This window comes from Convolutriloba macropyga, chromosome 14 (genome assembly GCF_964194025.1).
Source record: "Convolutriloba macropyga chromosome 14, txConMacr16.3, whole genome shotgun sequence".
Taxonomy (NCBI): Eukaryota; Metazoa; Xenacoelomorpha; order Acoela; family Convolutidae; genus Convolutriloba; species Convolutriloba macropyga.
Window position 1 is genome coordinate 35,847,809 of NC_134481.1, and position 19,902 is coordinate 35,867,710.

Sequence of the window (19,902 nt, forward strand, 5' to 3'; positions counted from 1 at the left end):
GGAATAGGAATGTTTTTAAGTAAATTGATAACAGATGTAAATATGTGTTGTAAATAGGCTAAATATTGTATATAAGGAAAAATTTTCGATTGAATTTTTTAGAATGTTTCCTAGAATTGTTTTAATTGTCATCTCAGACAAATGTAAATACATATTCATTTTATCTTTTAACAATTTGTAAAACAGTTTTAACCTGACGATGAACGTAAAGTTCGAAAACGTTTGTTTTAAGTATTGGAAGTAATTTTAATTTGACAAATTGGTTTCTTTTACTTTATTCATTTGCTTATTCCTTGATGTTCCATTTTTATTTTAATCCTTCCATTCTAGTTCCCTATGTGTGCTATATATATATATAGGTGCTTTCCTCTCCACTTGTTATTTATTTTTGTGACTGGGCCGTCTTTACACTGTCTGGAGGGGAACAGCTTGGAGTGCAGCATCCGGCTACTAAGTGCTACTCATCATGCCCTATTTTTCGACCTACATCCATCGATGCCGGATGGTGTACACGGCCCTTTATTGTTTTTTTTTTAAAAAAGGTAAATATGACGAAAAGAGGAATAAAAAAATAAATAAATAACTTATTGCAATGATTGTCTTGACATCCCCAACAGGAGGCTGTTCTCCTTACAGAGATTGAAAAAGAAATTCAGAGTAGAATTTAATACATTTCCGAACTTAAGACGAAACACTGAATGTTTAACGTGAACAGTTGGTAACCGGAGAAAGAGAAACTATCTGGGGAGGGAAGCCTTGAAGCTTGGTTGGTAACTGATTACTTTCTACGCTGTTGATTGGCAAGATTTTCATCCTTTAAATCGTTATTTGCGTACAAATGCCGGGCAGTAACCAGGACTTGTCGTTTGACAACAATTTGACTGACTAGTCGGATACATTTTTGCTCTCTGCCTACTACTTTTTGGTTTCTTTTTTTAAACAACTAAATTGAAAATATAGCCCAGGGGTTAAATTTTACAAGTTTAAAATGATATATACAAAATTAGTACAATGTTAAAAATCAAAATTAGTGGTTCCGTTTTTTTAAAGGTAAAAATAAATTTTGAAGCCACCAACGGTACAAGTTTGAATTGTTGGAGCAGATGCTGTTTTAACATGCGTTTGAACTGTGAGCGTGATCTGATAGTCCGGACTTCACGCGGAAGTTTAATCCATTTTTGGATGCTTCTTTTTTGTAATGATCGACTGCTCGACCTTGGAGAATTAACTGTTCAGTTCTGTTGTTTTTTCTTACTAAGACATTATCACTTAGAAGAAAACTCTCAGTGCCGTCTGATTTCAATAATGAAATATCATTCCTAAGTTTTGAAACGCTCATCTGGCTTATTAAAAGTTTCTGCAAGCGTTTGATTTTTCTTAGTGTTTTTAATCAGTGATATATTGTTGTTTTGAAGGCAACGACTTTTTCAAGTTAGTTTGGGTCTTTCCCATTATAGCCCCCCCCGTTATGGTATAATTACCATGGTTGGGGGCTATAGGTTATCTGCTGACCGCTAAGCTGGGGGGGGGGGCTATAACGGAAAAGACCCGTTAGTTTAATATCTTGGATATTTAGCTCATAGCAAGTTATGAACTAAAGAGCCTTGACAATCCGTTTAAAAATTATATTCCCGTCACAAAGACAATAACGACTCCTCTCTTATGAAAAGCAATAAGAAGCAAACGTGTGCAGAAACCAACATTGTGAATCAAAAATCGCAAATTATCGATTTTTTAACTGGTTTTTTGAACATTCCAATTGAACTGATTCTATTGTTGAAGTTTCCTTGAAATCGATACAAAGTACACTGCAGTTAGTTAGTTCCTAAATATTCTGAAGATTTTATAATATTTTCAGATCTTGTGTGACGTCTGACGAGTTCTATATCGAAAGAGCAAACATGGGAGAGGTGAGTTGTTTATATTTTAACGTTAAAATTTTGTCTACATTGGTTTTGACCTGTTTCAAACCGATAAATTCGCTACAAAACTGGTCAAGTATAGTAATAATCAAGCGCCAGATTCAAGTCCGTTTACGTGTGAGGTGGGGGTTATAAATTCCTATTCTATAATTTGGTATTTAAGTGATAAATGTTGCGTTGTACCCAATATGAGGAACAAAACTAGCGAAAACTGAATGAGCCTGAAATTCTAAATACATCTGAAATTTCGCTCCGAATTACAAATCGTTCTATTGGTTATAATTTAAACTCGGTTCACTCCGAATTACCTGATATCATCTGTTCACACATAATTTCTAGCCCTATCTTTCAATAGGTCATTTCATTTTCTGATGGCCAAATATTCAAGCTACTACCAAGACAATTTAAACTATGAATTTTGCGCGCCTTGTAGTTAGTTAACTTCGTACATTAGATAGCTCATCAAATAGATACTTTGGATCTTTATTTCTAATCCACGTAAGCATGAATTTTATTTTTCCACAGCTTTCAGTAATGTTGAAATTTGTTTTCATCGATCGACACTTTGAAAATATGATAGGAATCGATTAATTTTGTCTCACAGCTGTTTAAAGTGAACAACAGCATAATTATTTCTCCAGTTTTTTAAAAATCTTTCTAAGACTTTAATCAAACTGATATAATTGGAGGTATTCGATCTCTTTGATAAGTAGGCATTTCATAAGCGACAGTACTAATTTTTTAACATTTTTTATTGTGCATAAGAGCTGCGCTTATGACCCTATCCTTTGTACCCTTGAACTCGTTTCAAAATGATGCCAATTATCTGTGGCATCATTTTGAAACGAGTTACAATGAACTAGTCAGCGATACGTGGAAAATTTAACAGCAACCATGGACAAAGAAAGGGGACACGGTCCCCGCGCCCGACGACATCGAAGGGCCAAATCCCTACTACTACTACTACTACTACTACTATTACTGATAAATGTCCAAAAATCAGAATCAGAGCGGGCCAAAAGGTTTTTCTACGGTTCTTATGATGTACTGGAAGATCGTTGCTCTTTGTTTTTGCTGCATGTCTGCGTTGCGGATGGCAACAATGTTATGAAGTTGACGGTTAATTCGAGTCGACTCGATAAATTTGCAAAAATCTGTTATGTATAACCTCAAAAGTCTATCGTTAGAGTGAATTAAATAAGAGCTGACGCTCTTTTGGAAGTTTTTTTCTATGATAAAAAAGGGTGGATTTTATTGTTCTTTTTAATATTCATCTTAAACTTTAACAAATTTCGTTGAGAAAAATATTTGTAGAAGAGCATTTTGTAAAGGTGCGTTTAACAGAAAATTAATGAAATCAAGATTGATTTTTTTGGCAGTTAAGCTGTGCAAGTTTATCTAAATGTTGCAACACTGTGTTCCCAATTAGGGCTCCTATCATAGGGTTAACTGCCGGAATCAATTTTCTTAACGATTAAAGAATCGAGGCGTGGGCATAACTCCGTGAGGACGCAAGGAGTTTGGCGCCTCAAAAACAAAAGGATGGAGTTCACATGTACATTTATTCAGAAACAAATCTTTTAAAATGCAATACTCTGACAAATTGGAAATGAATAATTGGATTTCAGTTTTGTACTTGTAAACTTCCATCTGATCGTTCTTTTTAAGCTCTCGCAGATTTTTTGGAGTATTTTTGTCGATCCCAAGCATTCAAGAACTTAATTTTCTGTAATGCACCGTCTTTTTGTATATTAGACAAAAGTTTTAAAAATCCAGGATGAGATTGGCTGAACAGGGCCTGTTTCGCAAAGTGCCAGCCCTCAACATTATTAGTTGTTTTTGCTGCCTGCTTTCTGATTCTAGGCATTTGCGGGAATGGCAGGGTGGTTCAACTGTGGAAACTTGATAATTTTAATGAAAGTTAAAACAAAGCTTTTGTACTTATTGAGTAACAATGATTTCGAAATGCTGTTGATCTGCCACATTAGTTTTTTCATCCAGAGTGCAAATTTCAGGGTTAGGTAAAAATAGCAGCATGCTAACATTGATTCTGGATTGTGTTTGAGGCCGAATGTTTTTTTGTTTCGTTCGGAAGGATAGCATACAAACAAACAGGATCAATTCCGAGTATATACACATAAAGCGTGTTAAGTTGATAGATTTTTTTGTTGACAACTTTAAAGTTCAATACTCAAACCAAAATTCAGAACATTCGAGAGTTGATATCATATAGGGATCACCAAAAATAAGATGTGCTACTATTGATCCTTCACGCTATGGAACAGTAAAAACTCTGAACATTTTGGTTATATCAAATCTGGACCGCGGCTCCATGCATTTACTGTTTAACGTTTTTCTGAACGCTGAGATGTTTGCCAAAGATAGGATTGCGCTGCAATGCATGCAGATCGAGAGATTTTCTTGTGTCGTTGCAGATCCTGAACTACTTAAATCGTTGATCTCCTTTTTGACTTCCATACACAGCTTTCCAATAAAAGCTGAATTGAATATGTTCATCGTTTACGCGAATAAGTTTGGCATCTTTTGTATTTTTGGAAAGGGGGCAATTATTTTTTTGATATTTGAAGAATTTCCAAGTAATGGTGTATTTGTTTACTCTTTTAATGTAGATCGCATGGACTTCTACAGCCAATATTTTGTCTTTGGAAGAAATGTTTAACATATACTCGGCAGATATTATGCTGACTTCAAGAGTTCAATTTACTTCTTAATTACTTTTAGGTGCCCTATTTTGGGTCTAAATAACTAATTTGCTTATCGTTATAATTTTGCTTGTTGTAATTGAGTGGTTAGCTTTTTCATTCTGAGCATTATGTGCCATTAATTTACAAATTAAAATCGAGGTGCGAGGTGAATTGATGAATTGGGGCGCGAGATAAGAAATTATTTGACTTGTCCCTCAGTCATTTAACCACGATTTTATTCTTTATTAGTTTGATTCATTAGAATTGCTTTGGACTTAATTATCCTCGAAAGTAGAAATATCAAAATCGGGTTAAAATCACATAGGGTTGGTTTATTGCGGTGTTATATTATATGTAGTTAAATAAGCAGGGGTGAAAAGCACATGATTGACGTAAATATTGAAACTACTGCTCCATATTCAAAATTTAGTTGTCACCGGTTCTGCGCTAAGAATTTGAATATTGCAGTTTTGGATATTCTGTTGGAATCATTTTTTTCAGTTTTGAGAAAAAACTAAGCCTTTCCTTCTAGTGGGCATCAGAGGTTCTGATAGCTTGGAAATGATTAGTTGATATTCAGTTTATATTCTTTGACTAAAATAGTTTTTTTTGAATTGGAAATTGAGCACGTCATTTTTTCGTCGCACACATTTTCAGTCCAACTATATTTTATTCTTTACAATGGTTAAAAGAAAAATTTGTGGTAATTGTTATGAAAGATAGTAATCGACTAGAGCTAAATAATTTAATTCACCTTTCTTGAAACATGAGTTAGAGATTGGGTTTGTATATATATTCTTTGCAAGGAATTGATTGATTTGCTTTTGCTTTGATTACTAAAGATAGTTCGAAAACAGTCAAAATTATTGAATGGAGGAGCCGGCATGATGCTTTTTTCTAGCTTTTTGAAATTTTCTATATGGAGATATTGTGTTGAATTATAACGAGTGCTGAGTGAGGCTATTTTTTGAAAGTGCATTTGGGTTCTTGTGTAAATGTGAGTAGGGTGCATTGATTGGGAAATGAGAAAGGGGGAGAGAGACAAGAATGTGACGCTTTATAAATTACAATTGCTTTCCTCAAATTGGAGAAATTGGCGCATTTTCTCCCAATTCTTTTCCCAGTTCCCTTTCTCACTACGTTGCATATATTAACGCGTATGTGTGCGTACGTGCGTGCGATTGTGTGTAAGTGTATGCTATGCCTAACGCCTACGCAATTCTGATCTACGGGAACATGGACGCACTTGGCAGTTTGAACAATTGTAGCTACCATTTGCTGCGATTCAATTTGAACACTTGCTGAACAAATTTGGGGACAGCCAGCAGGGAGATCTTATTCACTCTACTGCCTGCGTGTCTTAGGGAAGGTTGTTGGGGGGGGGGGGGGGTGTTGCTGGATTGGTTATTAAGTTGTAATGGGAAAGCTGGGGTTAGTAGATTGGTTATTAGGTTGAGCAATGGAAGCAAGTTATGTGGTATGGAGTTGGATTTTAATCAGTTTAGGGGAGGGAGGGTTTTTATGGGACAGGTTGATTGGATGGATGATATAAGCCCAGTTGTTTTCTCCCTTACTTCCAACGCAAATGAGCGAGACCACGCGTCAATTCATTTATCGGCTATCTCTCGCTTTTCTCGGACATGTACCTTTAAGCCGATGTATGAATAGACCTAAAAAGTCTCGACATTAACTATATGAAAAGCATTTCATGAAAAAGTGGAGGTTGGCTCTTTGGGTTCACTGGAGATCAGAATACGTTGATTCACAGATTTTCGAAGCTTTTACCTGCCGTGTTTTTATTTTATGTATTTTCAAGATACTATAGCTAATTGAAGTGAAGTAGTTTGCGAGGACATCATTTTCGGCTAGCGTGTTGCCTCGGCTATTTAATCAGGAAAAGTAACATATCGGAGGTGGGTAGGTTTCTGAGCCCCACTTTACGTTCCCCTATGGAAACTGAAATACTTGAGTTCCAATTGGTGCTATACGTGTGTGCCCGTTCTAACTTCCATTACCCGGTAATACCATTGCACACCGTGAAATTCCATTTCGACTTCCCTCAACTGTGAGGCGCTAGAACTAGCTACTGTCCCTTCTAATGTATCTATACTGCAATCGTGATAGTACTACCATTACGCGCAAACACCACTGTAACTGCTCTACGACTAGAGTGCTTCGGTCTTCATTTTCTCCAACGTTACGCAACTGCTCTCTATTTTCTCTCTCTCTCTCTCTCTCTCATTCATTTTCTTGATAGCGAGCTAGAAGCTGTAGTAATGTGACGTTAGTGGAAAGAATTGCTTCCTCGCTTTTGCGATCACCTCAAATTTTTCCTTGCTTTTCCTCTTTTCGCTTCGTCCTCTCTCGCATTTTGTGATTTGGTTTTGCTATTCATTACGCTGTTGTATTTGCTTAGCTTATTATACTAAGCTATTGTATCTTGGCATTGCAAGCTTTTGGCCAGCTAGGCTCTCTCTCGCTCTCTGCCTCCCCTCTCAAATTTGTTTCATTTATCTGCTTGCCTTGTTCCAAAATTCCCACAACCACCACCACCAACACAACCGTTACTATTACTACTACCACCAGCTCCACGGCTTAGCTTCCCCCTCTTGTACGCTTGGAGCTCGCTCAGCTTCTTAAGCTGTTTTTCTCGTTTTCCAACAGTCCTATTCCTACACTTTTCCTTATGCTCCTTACTTTTTTGAGCCTTCAGCCTTTTCTTCCTTAGCTTACGCTTTAATCTCTAGTTTCCGAAAATCTCGAAAAGCTTTTTTACAAGTCAAAAACACAGCACAATTTTAGTAATTCACAACATTTTATAGGTACTTGCTCTCAAACGGAAACGTAGCTTTGTACGCCTAACAAAGGAAAAAGCTCTTTTTATTCCATTGCTGTTCAAATTAAAAGCTAATCAAGCCATCAATTCTAAAATAACGATCCATCTACCTTTTAGTATTGCACTTCACGCTTTGGTAGAGAACCATATTTTACATTTTTTCTAAGAAAGCAATTGTCTTAATTGATCATTTTTGAACATTTTTTTCAGCATACTACACTCGACTTGTTTCAGTTTCCCGTTAAATTCAACAGTATTTGAACAACAAAATTATAGTTACCCTTTATCGCAGCTACTGTCATATATTCTTAACCCCCCTTATTGCTTATTGTCCTTAGTTAACTGAAGGTGAGTTGTCTGTCTTATTTGATCATATCGCATTTTTTTAAAGCGAAAGTTGAATTTAAAAAATGCAATTTTCTTGTTCAATAGAAAGAGATATTTTTGCCAAAAACATTTGGTCAACATCATCTTTTTCTATAATTATTTTCTATAAAAAAAATTTAATTATTTGGTTCTTGTCCATTCTGTAATGATTTTCTATAAAAAAATTTAATTATTTGGTTCTTGTCCATTCTGGGCGATATTTTTACCCGGTAAATTTTAAAACTGGCAATCATCTATATCTGTTTTTCGTTTTTGGACGTTAGAATGTATTTTTGCCTATCGGTACATTAATTGTACAGGGTTGTAACTGGTATCGTTAGGAAGCTCGTCAAGCGTAGAATTTCAAATTATAAAGGTTTTTTAATTTCGTTTTTCATGGAGTTGCGGAGCTTTAAAGATTTGCGGACTTTAGCCTAAAATTGGTGACTAGTTTTATTACACAATGTTTTACAGTAATTGTGTTTTTGAACAGCTGCGCAGTGATAGCAAGGGTAGCATCACTGGATAGCATCATTTTGGTCCCATCGCTGGATTCGGATTGTTTTTTGGGTCTGTCCTTTTTGAATTTTTTTTGCAATTTTTCCATCTTATTTCAAAGCAAGTCTGTGTTCATTTAAAAGGTCAATTATTAAGTGGTCACTTTTGTGTTAATATCGGGCCCAATAAATAAATATTTGTTTTTTGAGTAAAGCTCTTGGTTTTTATGGGTCAAGCCAATTGTTTTCTAAAATTTTAATGAATTTTTAATTTTTGCCAGTATTTGATGTTCTTTTTGATGTCTTATCACACAGTCTAGTTATTCCACTCTCTAATTTGGTATCGAGAGAACTATTTCAGAAACTACTATGTGGTACTTTCAGTTGATACATATAGGCAATATTAGGTATTCTAACTCGATAAGTATCCAAAATTCATCATTTATTTCGTTGACATACTGACTTTTTGGTAAAACAATCTATTTCAGAAATATTTACAACAATTTTTCAGTTCAATGGAGAAACCTTTGTTAATGGAAAATGTAATTGACGGTTGCTGTGTCTTCCGGTTTTAAAAAATTTGTTTAATTTTTTTATGGGACTTGCCACTTTCAATCTTATATCTGCCCCATTCCTTTTCTTTGGCGTTGATACTACGAGTTTTCATAACTTTAAAAAAATTACCTTTCAGTTTTTGAGGTTCTCTTGCTATTTTTTCCGATCTTCATAATGGCACTTTATTTAGAAGTCGCATATGACATTATGGCATTGAAGAAAGGCGCAATTGATTGCATTTAATCTTTTTGGTGAATAGATTGTGCTTTTATAGGTATCGACACCATATCCTCCGAAAATGAATAGATTTTTCAAAATGGTTTCCTCTTTTTATTCTTTTTGTAGCCGTATGACATTTTGGACGTTTACAGGTTACAATGGTTTTGTTTGAAGATATTTAAACTTTCTAATGATCTCAGCTCACCGCTAATGGCTTTCCTGGCTTTTATTTTAATTGACTTCAAAAAGTTTAAACCTATTTTCCAATTTTGCCCTTTTTTGTTTTTTGTCTACTTGTTAATTATTCTCGATAGACAAGTCTATTTTCTGTTTTGGTGATTTGCAAGTCATCTGTTGTAGTTTTTATCTGAGACTATATTGTCTTTTTAATTTTTTTTAAATAGGTTTATGGTTGTAACTAATGCTTATTTTTTTGTCTCATTGTTTGTCGTCTCTTACTGGCAGATATAATCGGACCTTTAATGTGTTTTCGATTAATTTGTACAGTTTTCGTGAGTGAGGTGCGAGATTTTTGAAGTCAAATTGGAGTAGTGATTTTGGTCAAGCCAAAACACGAAGTGGTGCGAAAAAGTGAATGATTTTGCGGCGCCAAAGAAATAGAGTTTGAACGAAGTTTGAACAAAAATTCACTTTCTGGATTGTGGTTTTTTTGTTCACATGGGCCATTTCATTTTGATTTTTACTGTTAATTAGATTTTTTTCTAAATGGTTTTACCAACATTTCATAAATCATTATAGGTCTAGTTCTTTGTTTAGGACAAATTTCAACTTCGCGCTTGTGGCTTTTTTTGTACATATGCGGCCTTTTTATATTGATTTTCTGTTTTGTTTTCATCTGATTTTTTTGGAAAAGGATTTCCCAATTCACTCATGGTCTGTTCTAGGTCTTGTTTGTTGTTTAGTCAATGAAATTATTTTGAATTGTACGTCAAGACTTGACCTGCTATGCTTTTTTACAATTTGAATTAAAAATTTGAATTGCGTTGGTGCGCTGTCTTTTTAAGATTTTTTCACACATTTTCATGATTTTTGAATTCAGCTTGGAGTAGTGATTTTGGTCACACCGAAACACGGCGTTGTGCGAAAAAGTGAGTGGTTTTTCGGCCTCAAAGAAAAAGAGGCAATTTTTGTTCACATGCGGGAATTTCATTTTGATTTTTACTGTAAATAAGATTTTTTGGATTAGATTTTTCTATAAATGGTTTTACCAATCCATTCATAAATTATTATAGGCCTAGTTTTTTTTTGGACCAAATTTCTACTTCCAGCTTGTGGTTTTTTGTACATATGCGGCATTTTATATTGATTTTGTTTTTATCTAATTTTTTTGAAATGGTTTTCCCAATTTACTCATAGTCCGTTCTAGGTCTAGTTTTTTGTTTAGTCAATGAAAGTTTTTTTAATTGTACGGAAAGACTTGTCCTTATGATTCAAAGAATTTGAATTGTATTGGGGCGCTGTCTTAAGATTTGTTCACCCCTATTCATATTTTTTAAGTCAAATTGCAGTAGTGATTTTGGTCACGCCGAAACACGAAGTTTTGCGTAAAAGTGAGTTGTTTTGCGTCGTCAAAGAAGTAGAGTGAGAAAACGGTGTTTGAACAAATGGCCGCTTCCTCGCTAGTGGTTTCTTGTTCACATGCGGCAATTTCATTTTGATTTTCTGTTAATTAGATTTATATTATTTTTATAAATGGTTTTACCAATTCATTCATAAATTATTATAGGCCTAGTTTTTTGTTTGGAACAAATTTCTACTTCTAGTTTGTGGTTTTTCGTACGTATGCGGCTTTTTTATATTGATTTTCTGTTTTTTTTTTATATGAGTTTTTTTGGAAATGGTTTTTCCCAATTCACTCATGGTCCCTTCTAGGCCTAGTTTTTTGTTTAGTCATTAGAAATTCTTTGAATTGTACGTCAAGACTTGTCCTATGTTTTTTACATCGTCGAATGAAAATTTTTCGCTTTACCTTAGTTCACAGCTTGTTCAACATTTTGCGTGAAATCTTTGACTTTTCTAGGCTAGTTTCACTCTTCTCTCATTCTGCTTAAAGTGTTTTTACACAGCAGTTGCTCAGCAAAGCAACTCAAAGTGAGCAGAGTCAGTATCAAAAACCGAAATTAGAAATCGAAACGGGATAAACCAATAGAGCCCAGTTTTCGATGCCCGTTACTCGAACTTGGTTTTTATAAGTCTTAGTTACCACCTCTAATGCTTTTAGTGTTGATACTAGCTCCTGTATCGTGTCATTATTAAACAGGAGTATGATCAACTACAAAATGACATCAAAATAGTTCGCACTTTAAAATAGTTTTCTACAAAAATTTGTTCATAATTTTTTTTTCTTTCAATCCCAATCGTGGTTATGGGAATCAACGGCGGCTATTTTCCGGCAATCTACCGGGTATGTTTTTTCTACTCATGGGAATCAGCTAATTGTTTTTCAAATTTGATATTAATTTTAGATCATCATAGTTTTTACTCGTTAGCAAAGAATATAAACTGGTAAATCAGTATTCAAGGCCGTGGATAGCAAAGTGCTGGTTTTTGTGATCAATTGTTTACACAAGCTGAATACTTTAAATTGAGGTATTTCTCGGGCTTAATCTGTTTTTTTGGGCGTTTCCGAATGATGAGTGGCTAAAGACTTTAAAGTATAAACTGAATAGAAACCTAACTTGACCTAATCTCAGGGCAAACAATGGGTTATTTGTGCAGACTTTGTGTTAAGGTGAACGGAGGATTTTGCTATCTCGGTGGCCTCTTGACTTGAGAGCAATAATCACCAGACCAGAAATACCAACTAAGTTGAGTGGCCATAGAATTAATTTAAGAATGGCTCTAAGGCGTTTAAATACAAAGATACCTTCAGCACACATACACAATTTCACTTATTGAGAGTCTTATCAATTTTGTTAAATTCTCTCGCTCAGCGCGATTTGTTTGTAAGTTTATCAAATTCAAACCGCACAAGATTATCTTGTAAGTTAAATAAATTGTGCTCTATTACTCCATACTATTGAAGGTGCGTACAATTGATCGATGCAAGTCAAAACGTGAACTCTTAACTCGACTCACTTTTGCTATCTCGATTCTTAATATTTATTTTACGATGCACTTCACTAGAATTCCATCAATTTTGTGTTTTTGAGCCATAGCCGTGGTTCGTTATTTCTGCACGTAATTTGAAACAAAAATCCACGTTAAACACGGTGCAAAGTATACACCTATAAACGGTCGATCTGAGCCGGCCTTTAAAGTATGTAATAAAATGCATGTGTTGAACTGAAAGAGTGAACAAATAAATTCGTTTTTAAAAACACTCCTTTATTGATTAATTTGTTCAGCACACTACGCTTGAAGTAAAGGTTAATATTTTTTTCATGCTCAAAACGTGAAGCACGAACATGAATAATCAAAAATAGGACATGTTGAGAAAATACAAATTGATTATTTATCTTTTTCAGAAGGAATTTTACTTTTGTATTGGAAGGCTTTGCAAAAACTGGGATTTAGAAAAAAGAGGTTAATGCACTAATACAGTTCAAATTGATATTTTTGCTCCTAATATATAAATGTGCTGCTGAAATTTTGGATTCAAGGAGGATTATCAATATAGCTGAATTAAAATGACAATTTTTCTACAGTGTAAAAGGCGCGCAATTGTTTTGATTAAAACAGATATGAGTCTTGATTGCTCTTAATTGTGCATAAATTGCTCCATTGGCATATCAGATTCGGGGAAAACTTTAATTTACTTGAAATTAGATTTCTAGAAAAATCTTGAGGTTTATTGTAGTTTTAGGAGAGTTTCCGGTAGAATGAACCGTTGTTCCATTTGGATAACGCTTCTGCTAAGCTTCGTTTTTCCCAATGTGTGTTAAGATTTGGAAGCTATAAGAACAAGATTTTTTGTGGAACGAGAGTTGTTCTTCAAGTAGATTTTGTTTAATTCAATTGTTTATTATCCGTAATTATTAAATGCTCTCGAACAAAGTTTGAAGCAATTATGGTAAACGTGTGGTTTTTATGCAAAATTTTTGCTTGACCGATTTCTAGAACGTTCTTTAGATTTCACTTTTCGAGCAACTTGGCTCTTGAAACTCAAGCTTGGCTTCTTGATTGTTTGCGTGACCTTAATTGCTCTTTTTCAGAATTAATATCTGATGCTAAAACAAAACCGATTGTAAGATAAGCTAGTACAAGGCCCTGAGAGCCAAGTGGTTTTGGCTTAAGTCTGTTACGGCGGAGGGAGGAAGTTAGAAGCCCTCCATGGTTGCAATTTTTTGCTTCTATATTGAATTTTGAAGGCTACAGCCTCTCTGTATTAAATTGCACCGCCTGTTGTTCGAGCCCAGTCTTAGTCGGTTTATGTTACTTAAGTATACATTGTTTAACGATCTTATTGCCACTATGATAGATACAATTTTATCAATTAATGTTGAAAACACTGAATTGATTTGTGTGAACTCAAAGCTAGTTGTCGCTGGTTTCAAAATTGTGAACGTTTCGACTCACGCCCCTACTAAGTTCGGCATTTATGAGCACTTTTTCTGGTTTCAGTTAATTCTATTTAAAAAACTTTATTGGTTTCACCATAATGAACTGTAAAGGAGTCGTCAGCTGTTTAATACCTATCTTCGTTAGAGATTTAGAAGTTATGCAGTAGGTTCAGATAATTTGGCGCCATATACAATTTGAGCTATTTTTCCCTCAGAATCATCCTTTGAAAACATTCGCAGCCTTCTTGAATCTTTGAAGTTAGCTTTTTCCAGCAATTGAAGCAATATAGAATTTGAAGACAAAATCAACTACATAAAGGAGCAGTCTAACATTTTCCGTTCTTTATTTTTGCGTTGATTTCTGAATAGTAACGAGATCATCTAAGGCAGAGACCATATTTTGACCTGCTAAGCTTTCTTATTTAAAGGGCTGAAACTAGCTTAGGACTTTTAACTCTATTTGGCAGTTTGTTGAAGTATTTAGTCGGAAACATTTTTTTTGAGTATTTAACTTTGAGTATTGCGAGTCCCAATTTCTTACTGCGAGTCCCATTCACTTCAATGGTTTGAATACCTTTGAAGACTTGAATACTAATTGAAAACTTGAGTGGCTTGAATACGTGAAAATTTGGAGACCAATTTTCGTCCTTGTAGTGACTTTCGAAAATAAACTTCTCAATTTATCAAGTTTTGATGACTTCCTAGTAAACATATCTCCCGTGCGAACAGTTTTTGGGTTATATAGATACTCTAGAGGAACTGATCTAGAATTCATAATTAGGATTTAAATATACCTTTAAATAGCAGTATTTTATTGCTCTTAAATTGCTCTCAAACGAATTTTGTAAGTAATTGCTCTCAAGCAAAGTTTGTAGCAATTATACTAGTCCTGTGGTCTTTTTATGCAATTTTTTGCTTTTCTGATTTTTCGCTTGGAGCACATTAAGTGACCGAACAGCTCTTAGAACCTTACGCCTTTGTAGTCTCTAAGTATCCGATTCACCGAATCTGTTTTGACGAGACAAATTCAGGTGTGAGGGAGCGGTTGTTAGTCTTAAAGTTTGATCCCCCTCTGTTACACCATTCCCCAAACACACACCCCAATTGACTAATATAATTGCTACATCCTTAAGACCCAGCTGGTTACTACCGAAGCCAACCCCGTTGTTTGAGAGCGATTCGCCGACGTTAGTCGGTCGTGGTTAGCACTGAGATGCAGGGACTAACTAGCTTTTGGATCCAGGGTAGGGAGCTTATGTGAATGCAATCAAAAAAGAGGTTTGATCGTTCAGAGTTTGGGAGCCATACAGAAAGTTTTTTTGTTTTGGGAGCCATACTGAAAGTTTTTTGTTTTCGACTTCTTTGTCTGGTGTTTGTTTCAGTACGTTTTGTTTAAACATACGAGTTTCAAATTTCCTGCTTTGATTTTATTATTTATTGCCTTCTGAAATCATTTGACCTGATTGTCGTTTTTAGAGTCAGCGCTTTGAAAAGTTTTAGTCTGAATACATGGTTTTCTGGATTTCTATCGTCTTAGAAAAGTGTGTTCTTTCTCTGTGTTAATGGATCGAAAGTACAACTTTGTTGGAAATTTTGTGTCACTTACAGATATTCACGAGTTTTTTGCTCTTATTGTTGGCTTAAACTGGTAAGATCTGGGCAGGTGCATAACTAACTTAAAGGCAGCCGAGGACATAGCCACAATAGAAAAATTACGAAGATTATTTTTTTCATACCTTGTGCCTTAGCAGAGCTATTTATATGAAATTGAAACATCACCAACTCATTAAAAGAGTTGACTCTTTGCCTGTTGCTTTTTTGTTCGTTATTTTAAAATTGAAACAGGTTTATGATAGGCGTCCTATATGTGGCTTTTTGATACCAGTGTTCGCATCATCGACAAATACTGGCTGACAGTAAAGTGAGATAAAAACCCCAATTTTCTTATGTGAGATACCCTGAGCAAATTGGAATTTGTTGTTTGCTATTTTTCACATTTGATTGATTGCTCTCGAACTATACTTTTTTCGCTGCGAAATTTTTGCTTGACCGTTTTTGATTTTTACTCTCTTCACTTTTTGGAGTGTAAATTGCTCTCTGCTATTTACACTCTGCTAAATTTCTATATTAAAATGTTCTTTGTCTATTTTTCAATGTTACCTATTTTGTGGTACAATTGTTTTAATTATTAAATGGCAATACGTGTCTTCCCTTTCAAACATTTTACCTAATTGGAAGTTTTATGAAACATGGTGGAAGGACACATTTTTTGGTTAAATTGTCACATGCAATTACGATTGACAAGGGAGATTGATATAAAATTTCATAAACTGTTCTTCCAGTCTACAGACCACCTTTTATTGATCTAACCTTTTACGTATCAAAGAGGAAATTCAATTGCTGAACCTGCTTCTGTAGCTGGAGCATGGCTATGTTCAAATACATAACTGAAAATGTGCGTCAAGGATAAACAGTTATCACTTCAAAATTGGGTTGTTTTTGCATTTGGGGGGTGCATCCCTAGGAATCCGAATTCGGTTGCGTTCATTTGCTCATTGTATATTCAACCTCCCAGAAAATGTAATTTTGATCGAAAATCGAAAAGTTGCTTTTGCTGCTTGTCTAGTCTATATAAGTTGTTATAAATAATATAATAATAGTAATGATAGTAATGTGTATGTTTTAAGGAATTGGGTAGGCGTGACAGCTACCGCGGAGCAGTGAAAGACACTAAAATGGCGGAGGCAGCAGACGCACCTGACTCCTCCAAGGCTGGCAAAAAGGCAGCCGGGAAGGAGAAGATGGAAGACCTGAAGAAAGAACTGACCCTAGACGACCACCTCATCACATGGGAGGACTTCCATGTTAGACACGAGGGCAGCAACAGAGTATCCGTTAGTGTCTCTTTACCCTTCGTTCATTCGTTTGTAACTAAAAGAGAGCTGTGTTGTATAGTACATTTGATCATGCTTTTGACGTACGTAGTCATGAAAGGTTCCCCTGTACGTTATATATTTGTTAATCAAACATTTGCCGAAATGCCAAATGTGGGTTGCTAGAATATGACATCTAATTTATTGGTACAGAAAGACTGACCCCCAAAATCGTTACGCCCTGAGTTACTAGAAAATGCCTGGAAAAAACTATTAGTGTTAAAATGTTTTGAAAAGAAGTCGTAATTAGAACGGTGAACACTGGTAGAATCTATATAACTGTGTTTTATTAGGGTCTGACCGAGGCCAAAGCGGCCGAGATCTTAGAGCGGGATGGTCCCAATGCACTCTCACCCCCCAAGACGACCCCTGAGTGGATCAAGTTCTGCAAGCAGCTCTTCGGAGGGTTCTCAACTCTGCTGTGGATCGGAGCCATACTCTGTTTCATAGCCTACACTGTAGAAAAAGTCACCTCAGAGGACGAGCCACTCAAGGATAACGTAAGCCATCATTTAAATTTTATGGAGAATGTTTCCATTTTGAAATTGGTTGTTTTGCAATGCATTTTAAATTTTGTTAATTTACCCGCGTACTTGATTTTTGTATTTTATAATTTAGCAAAAACTGTGCAACAGTATTATCCAACAACAGATTGGAATTCAAATGGGACAACAAAATTATATACCCCTGTAAATTAAGCACATTCATTAAAATAATGCTCGTCGGTGCTCGGCATGAATTGTTACATTTTTTCAATCTATTATTAACTTGCTACGTCGGAAAGTGATTGTATACACTTGATGTTTTGCTCTATGCGTGTTTGTACGGGCTCAATGAGTCTTAACAGTCTAGTCAAAATGCCATTGTTTTAAAAGGAATTGAAATTGTAGATACAAATTCTAGTTGAAGGTTAATTTTTATGGGACTCAAATTAATATATTACTTACCCACTCAAAAACTGACTTCTGAACTCACTTAATGGACTTTTATGAAATGAAATTTTATGAACATTTACTAGTTAAAAATCATTTAAGTAGTGCCAAACGTGTGCATTTAAGTAGTGCCAAACGTATATGCCCTATTTCTTGAGTGTTAGAGTCTTGAGTTTTTGATTTTGAATATTAATTTTGAAAATGTTCTTAGGGTTTTTTTATAGAGCGTATGTGTCTCATAAAAATGACATTCCGAATCTAAACCAAAAAGTCTAGTGGTCTTTTAAAGGTGGTCAATCTGTCTATCTGTTTTCTTTAGTTGTTTCAATTCCATGGAAGGCCACAAGCGTTTATCGCGGCTATTTTCCTTCGGCTATGTGCCGGCTATGTTACTTGCTATGTTTCTTTGGCACGCAAATCTATTGCGCAGCTTTTTCGGCAGTCTGCCGGTTTTGTTTAATTGGTCTCAATTAAGATTTGCAGCAATTGTATTAGTCCTGCTGGTCTTTTAAGTGCGATTTTTTGTACTACCTACTTTTCGTCTGATTTTTTGTCCGACTATTTGAATTTTGGTCCTTAAAAACGGGGTAACCAGTTTAAACCCGGAGATCTCTACTCCCGCAGTTTTTGGCGTACCTTTTATAAGTGCACTCAATGAAATTTTTCAGTTTTTTTGTCCTGTCAATCTTGCGATTTGATTTCTCATCTCGGCGTTTTTCGTCTGAGAATTATCCATCTGAAAGATATGATTTTGTGTTTAAAAAAAAACCGTGGTAAGCTCTTTAGTCCGAGGCCATTAAGTTATTGCACAGTTCACTTATTTTTAGACTTTAAATTAACGTTTCTCTGAAACTGATGAAGCATAATAAAAAATGACTTCTTTGGGCTGCTGGAGCATACTTTTTACAATTCGAAGAATTTGAATTGTAAAGGGAGCTGACCTTTTTAAGATAAGTCCTAAGCTGGCTTTAGTAGTCTTTAGAATGCTTATTGCACTGAAGTAGCTGGGAACGTCTAAATGCTAGGCGAGAAGGTCCTTTTGAAGTTTTTGAACCCCCCAAATTGTGCTGTTTTTCTTGTTTTTGATCGTTTATTGAGATATTTCATATTAAACAAGACGTCAATTGACATTTGGCTTAAGCTCCTAGTGGTCTTGTGAAAGCTAGAAAAGTTCTTCATTACTGTTTTTTAGGCATATGTAATAGTAATGCAAACTTAATTACACAATTTGTAGTAATTTTTGCATTTTTTACATTTTGCATTAGAAAATTTTTGAAAACTTTTGTCATTTTTTGAGTTTTTCTAGCCAATGAATTTTTTTTAGTGCTTACATGTGGTACTGGACAGTTTTTACTGTTAATGGAATGGTTTTCAACATGTTAATTTCACGAATTTTTGCAATTTTTGATAGTGTGTAATTTTTCAAGTAAGTAAGTACTGCGTTTCACACAAACATTTGTAAGTTATTGTTTTCTCATGGATTACTTCATAAACGACTCTGACGTTTTGTTGTTTTAGTTGTGGTTAGGTGTAGTGTTGGCATCTGTAGTGATCATTACTGGCTGCTTTGCCTACTACCAGGAAGCCAAGAGTAGCGCCATCATGGACAGCTTCAAGAACCTCGTCCCACCTGTAATTATTATTATTAATCTCTTCATACCAAAATCTGATGTGCTAAAATTTAAATCAAGAACTTTGAGCATTCATCACATCGTTATTTATTATCTATAATCTTGAAACCTAACTTGAATAAATACCTAACTTATATATACATAGCATTATACGAACATGCAAAACTGCCCCCATTTATGATGGTATATATAAATTACAATGGCTAGTCCCTCCTCTGAATAGGCTATAACCCTTATCAGCGCAAAAACAAGCATTAATTGAACAAGCATCAATTTTTGTTGACCCATGGTCTTTATAGAACTCCCCAGCTTAGTGGTCATATAACTTATAGCCCACATCATGGTAAACATGCCAAAAGGGGGGGCTATAATTTTTTGTGGGGGAGGGGGTATGGTTATAATGGGAAGACCCAAATTTCGTTCACGGGGAAAAAGGGACGTTCTGAACATACTTTAAAGGAGAGCAATCTATCAACTCAAAGTCACAGTCAAATTTCGAGGGCCAGTGTTTTTAAATAATATCTGGTATGGCTCACCTGACAAGAGTAGTTTTGTTAATCTGAAAACTACAAAGCAAGGATGATTTTTTATCCAAGGTTAATACTGCAGCTCATCGAAGATCGGAGTTTAACTTGCCATTGAGGATAGAAATTGGAGGAATGGTCTGATTTTGAGAACCATGTTTGTACAGTTGCGTTAAAGTTGTCAAAATTAGAAATATAAGAAATATAGAATGCCATACCAACTTGATTCATTTCGCTTTTCAATAGACGGCTTCCATTT

The 19,902-nt window shown here is 35.1% G+C and overlaps 1 protein-coding gene across 3 annotated transcripts in view; it reads left to right on the forward strand.

The window, feature by feature from the left end:
• The first annotated feature begins 1,839 nt into the window (after positions 1–1,839).
• LOC142353336 (sodium/potassium-transporting ATPase subunit alpha-3-like) overlaps positions 1,840–19,902 on the forward strand; it is a 72,805-nt gene continuing 54,742 nt past the window's right edge. The window contains exons 1-4 of one of the 3 annotated variants that reach the window (XM_075405567.1): positions 1,840–1,910; positions 16,311–16,517; positions 16,850–17,056; positions 19,007–19,120. In XM_075405567.1, the coding sequence (XP_075261682.1) occupies positions 1,902–1,910; positions 16,311–16,517; positions 16,850–17,056; positions 19,007–19,120 (537 nt within the window). In that variant the 5' untranslated portion in view covers positions 1,840–1,901. Of the gene's footprint in view, positions 1,911–2,273; positions 2,421–7,033; positions 7,812–16,310; positions 16,518–16,849; positions 17,057–19,006; positions 19,121–19,902 lie in introns of those variants that run through there. The other 2 variants (XM_075405569.1, XM_075405568.1) reach the window with 2 other exon arrangements.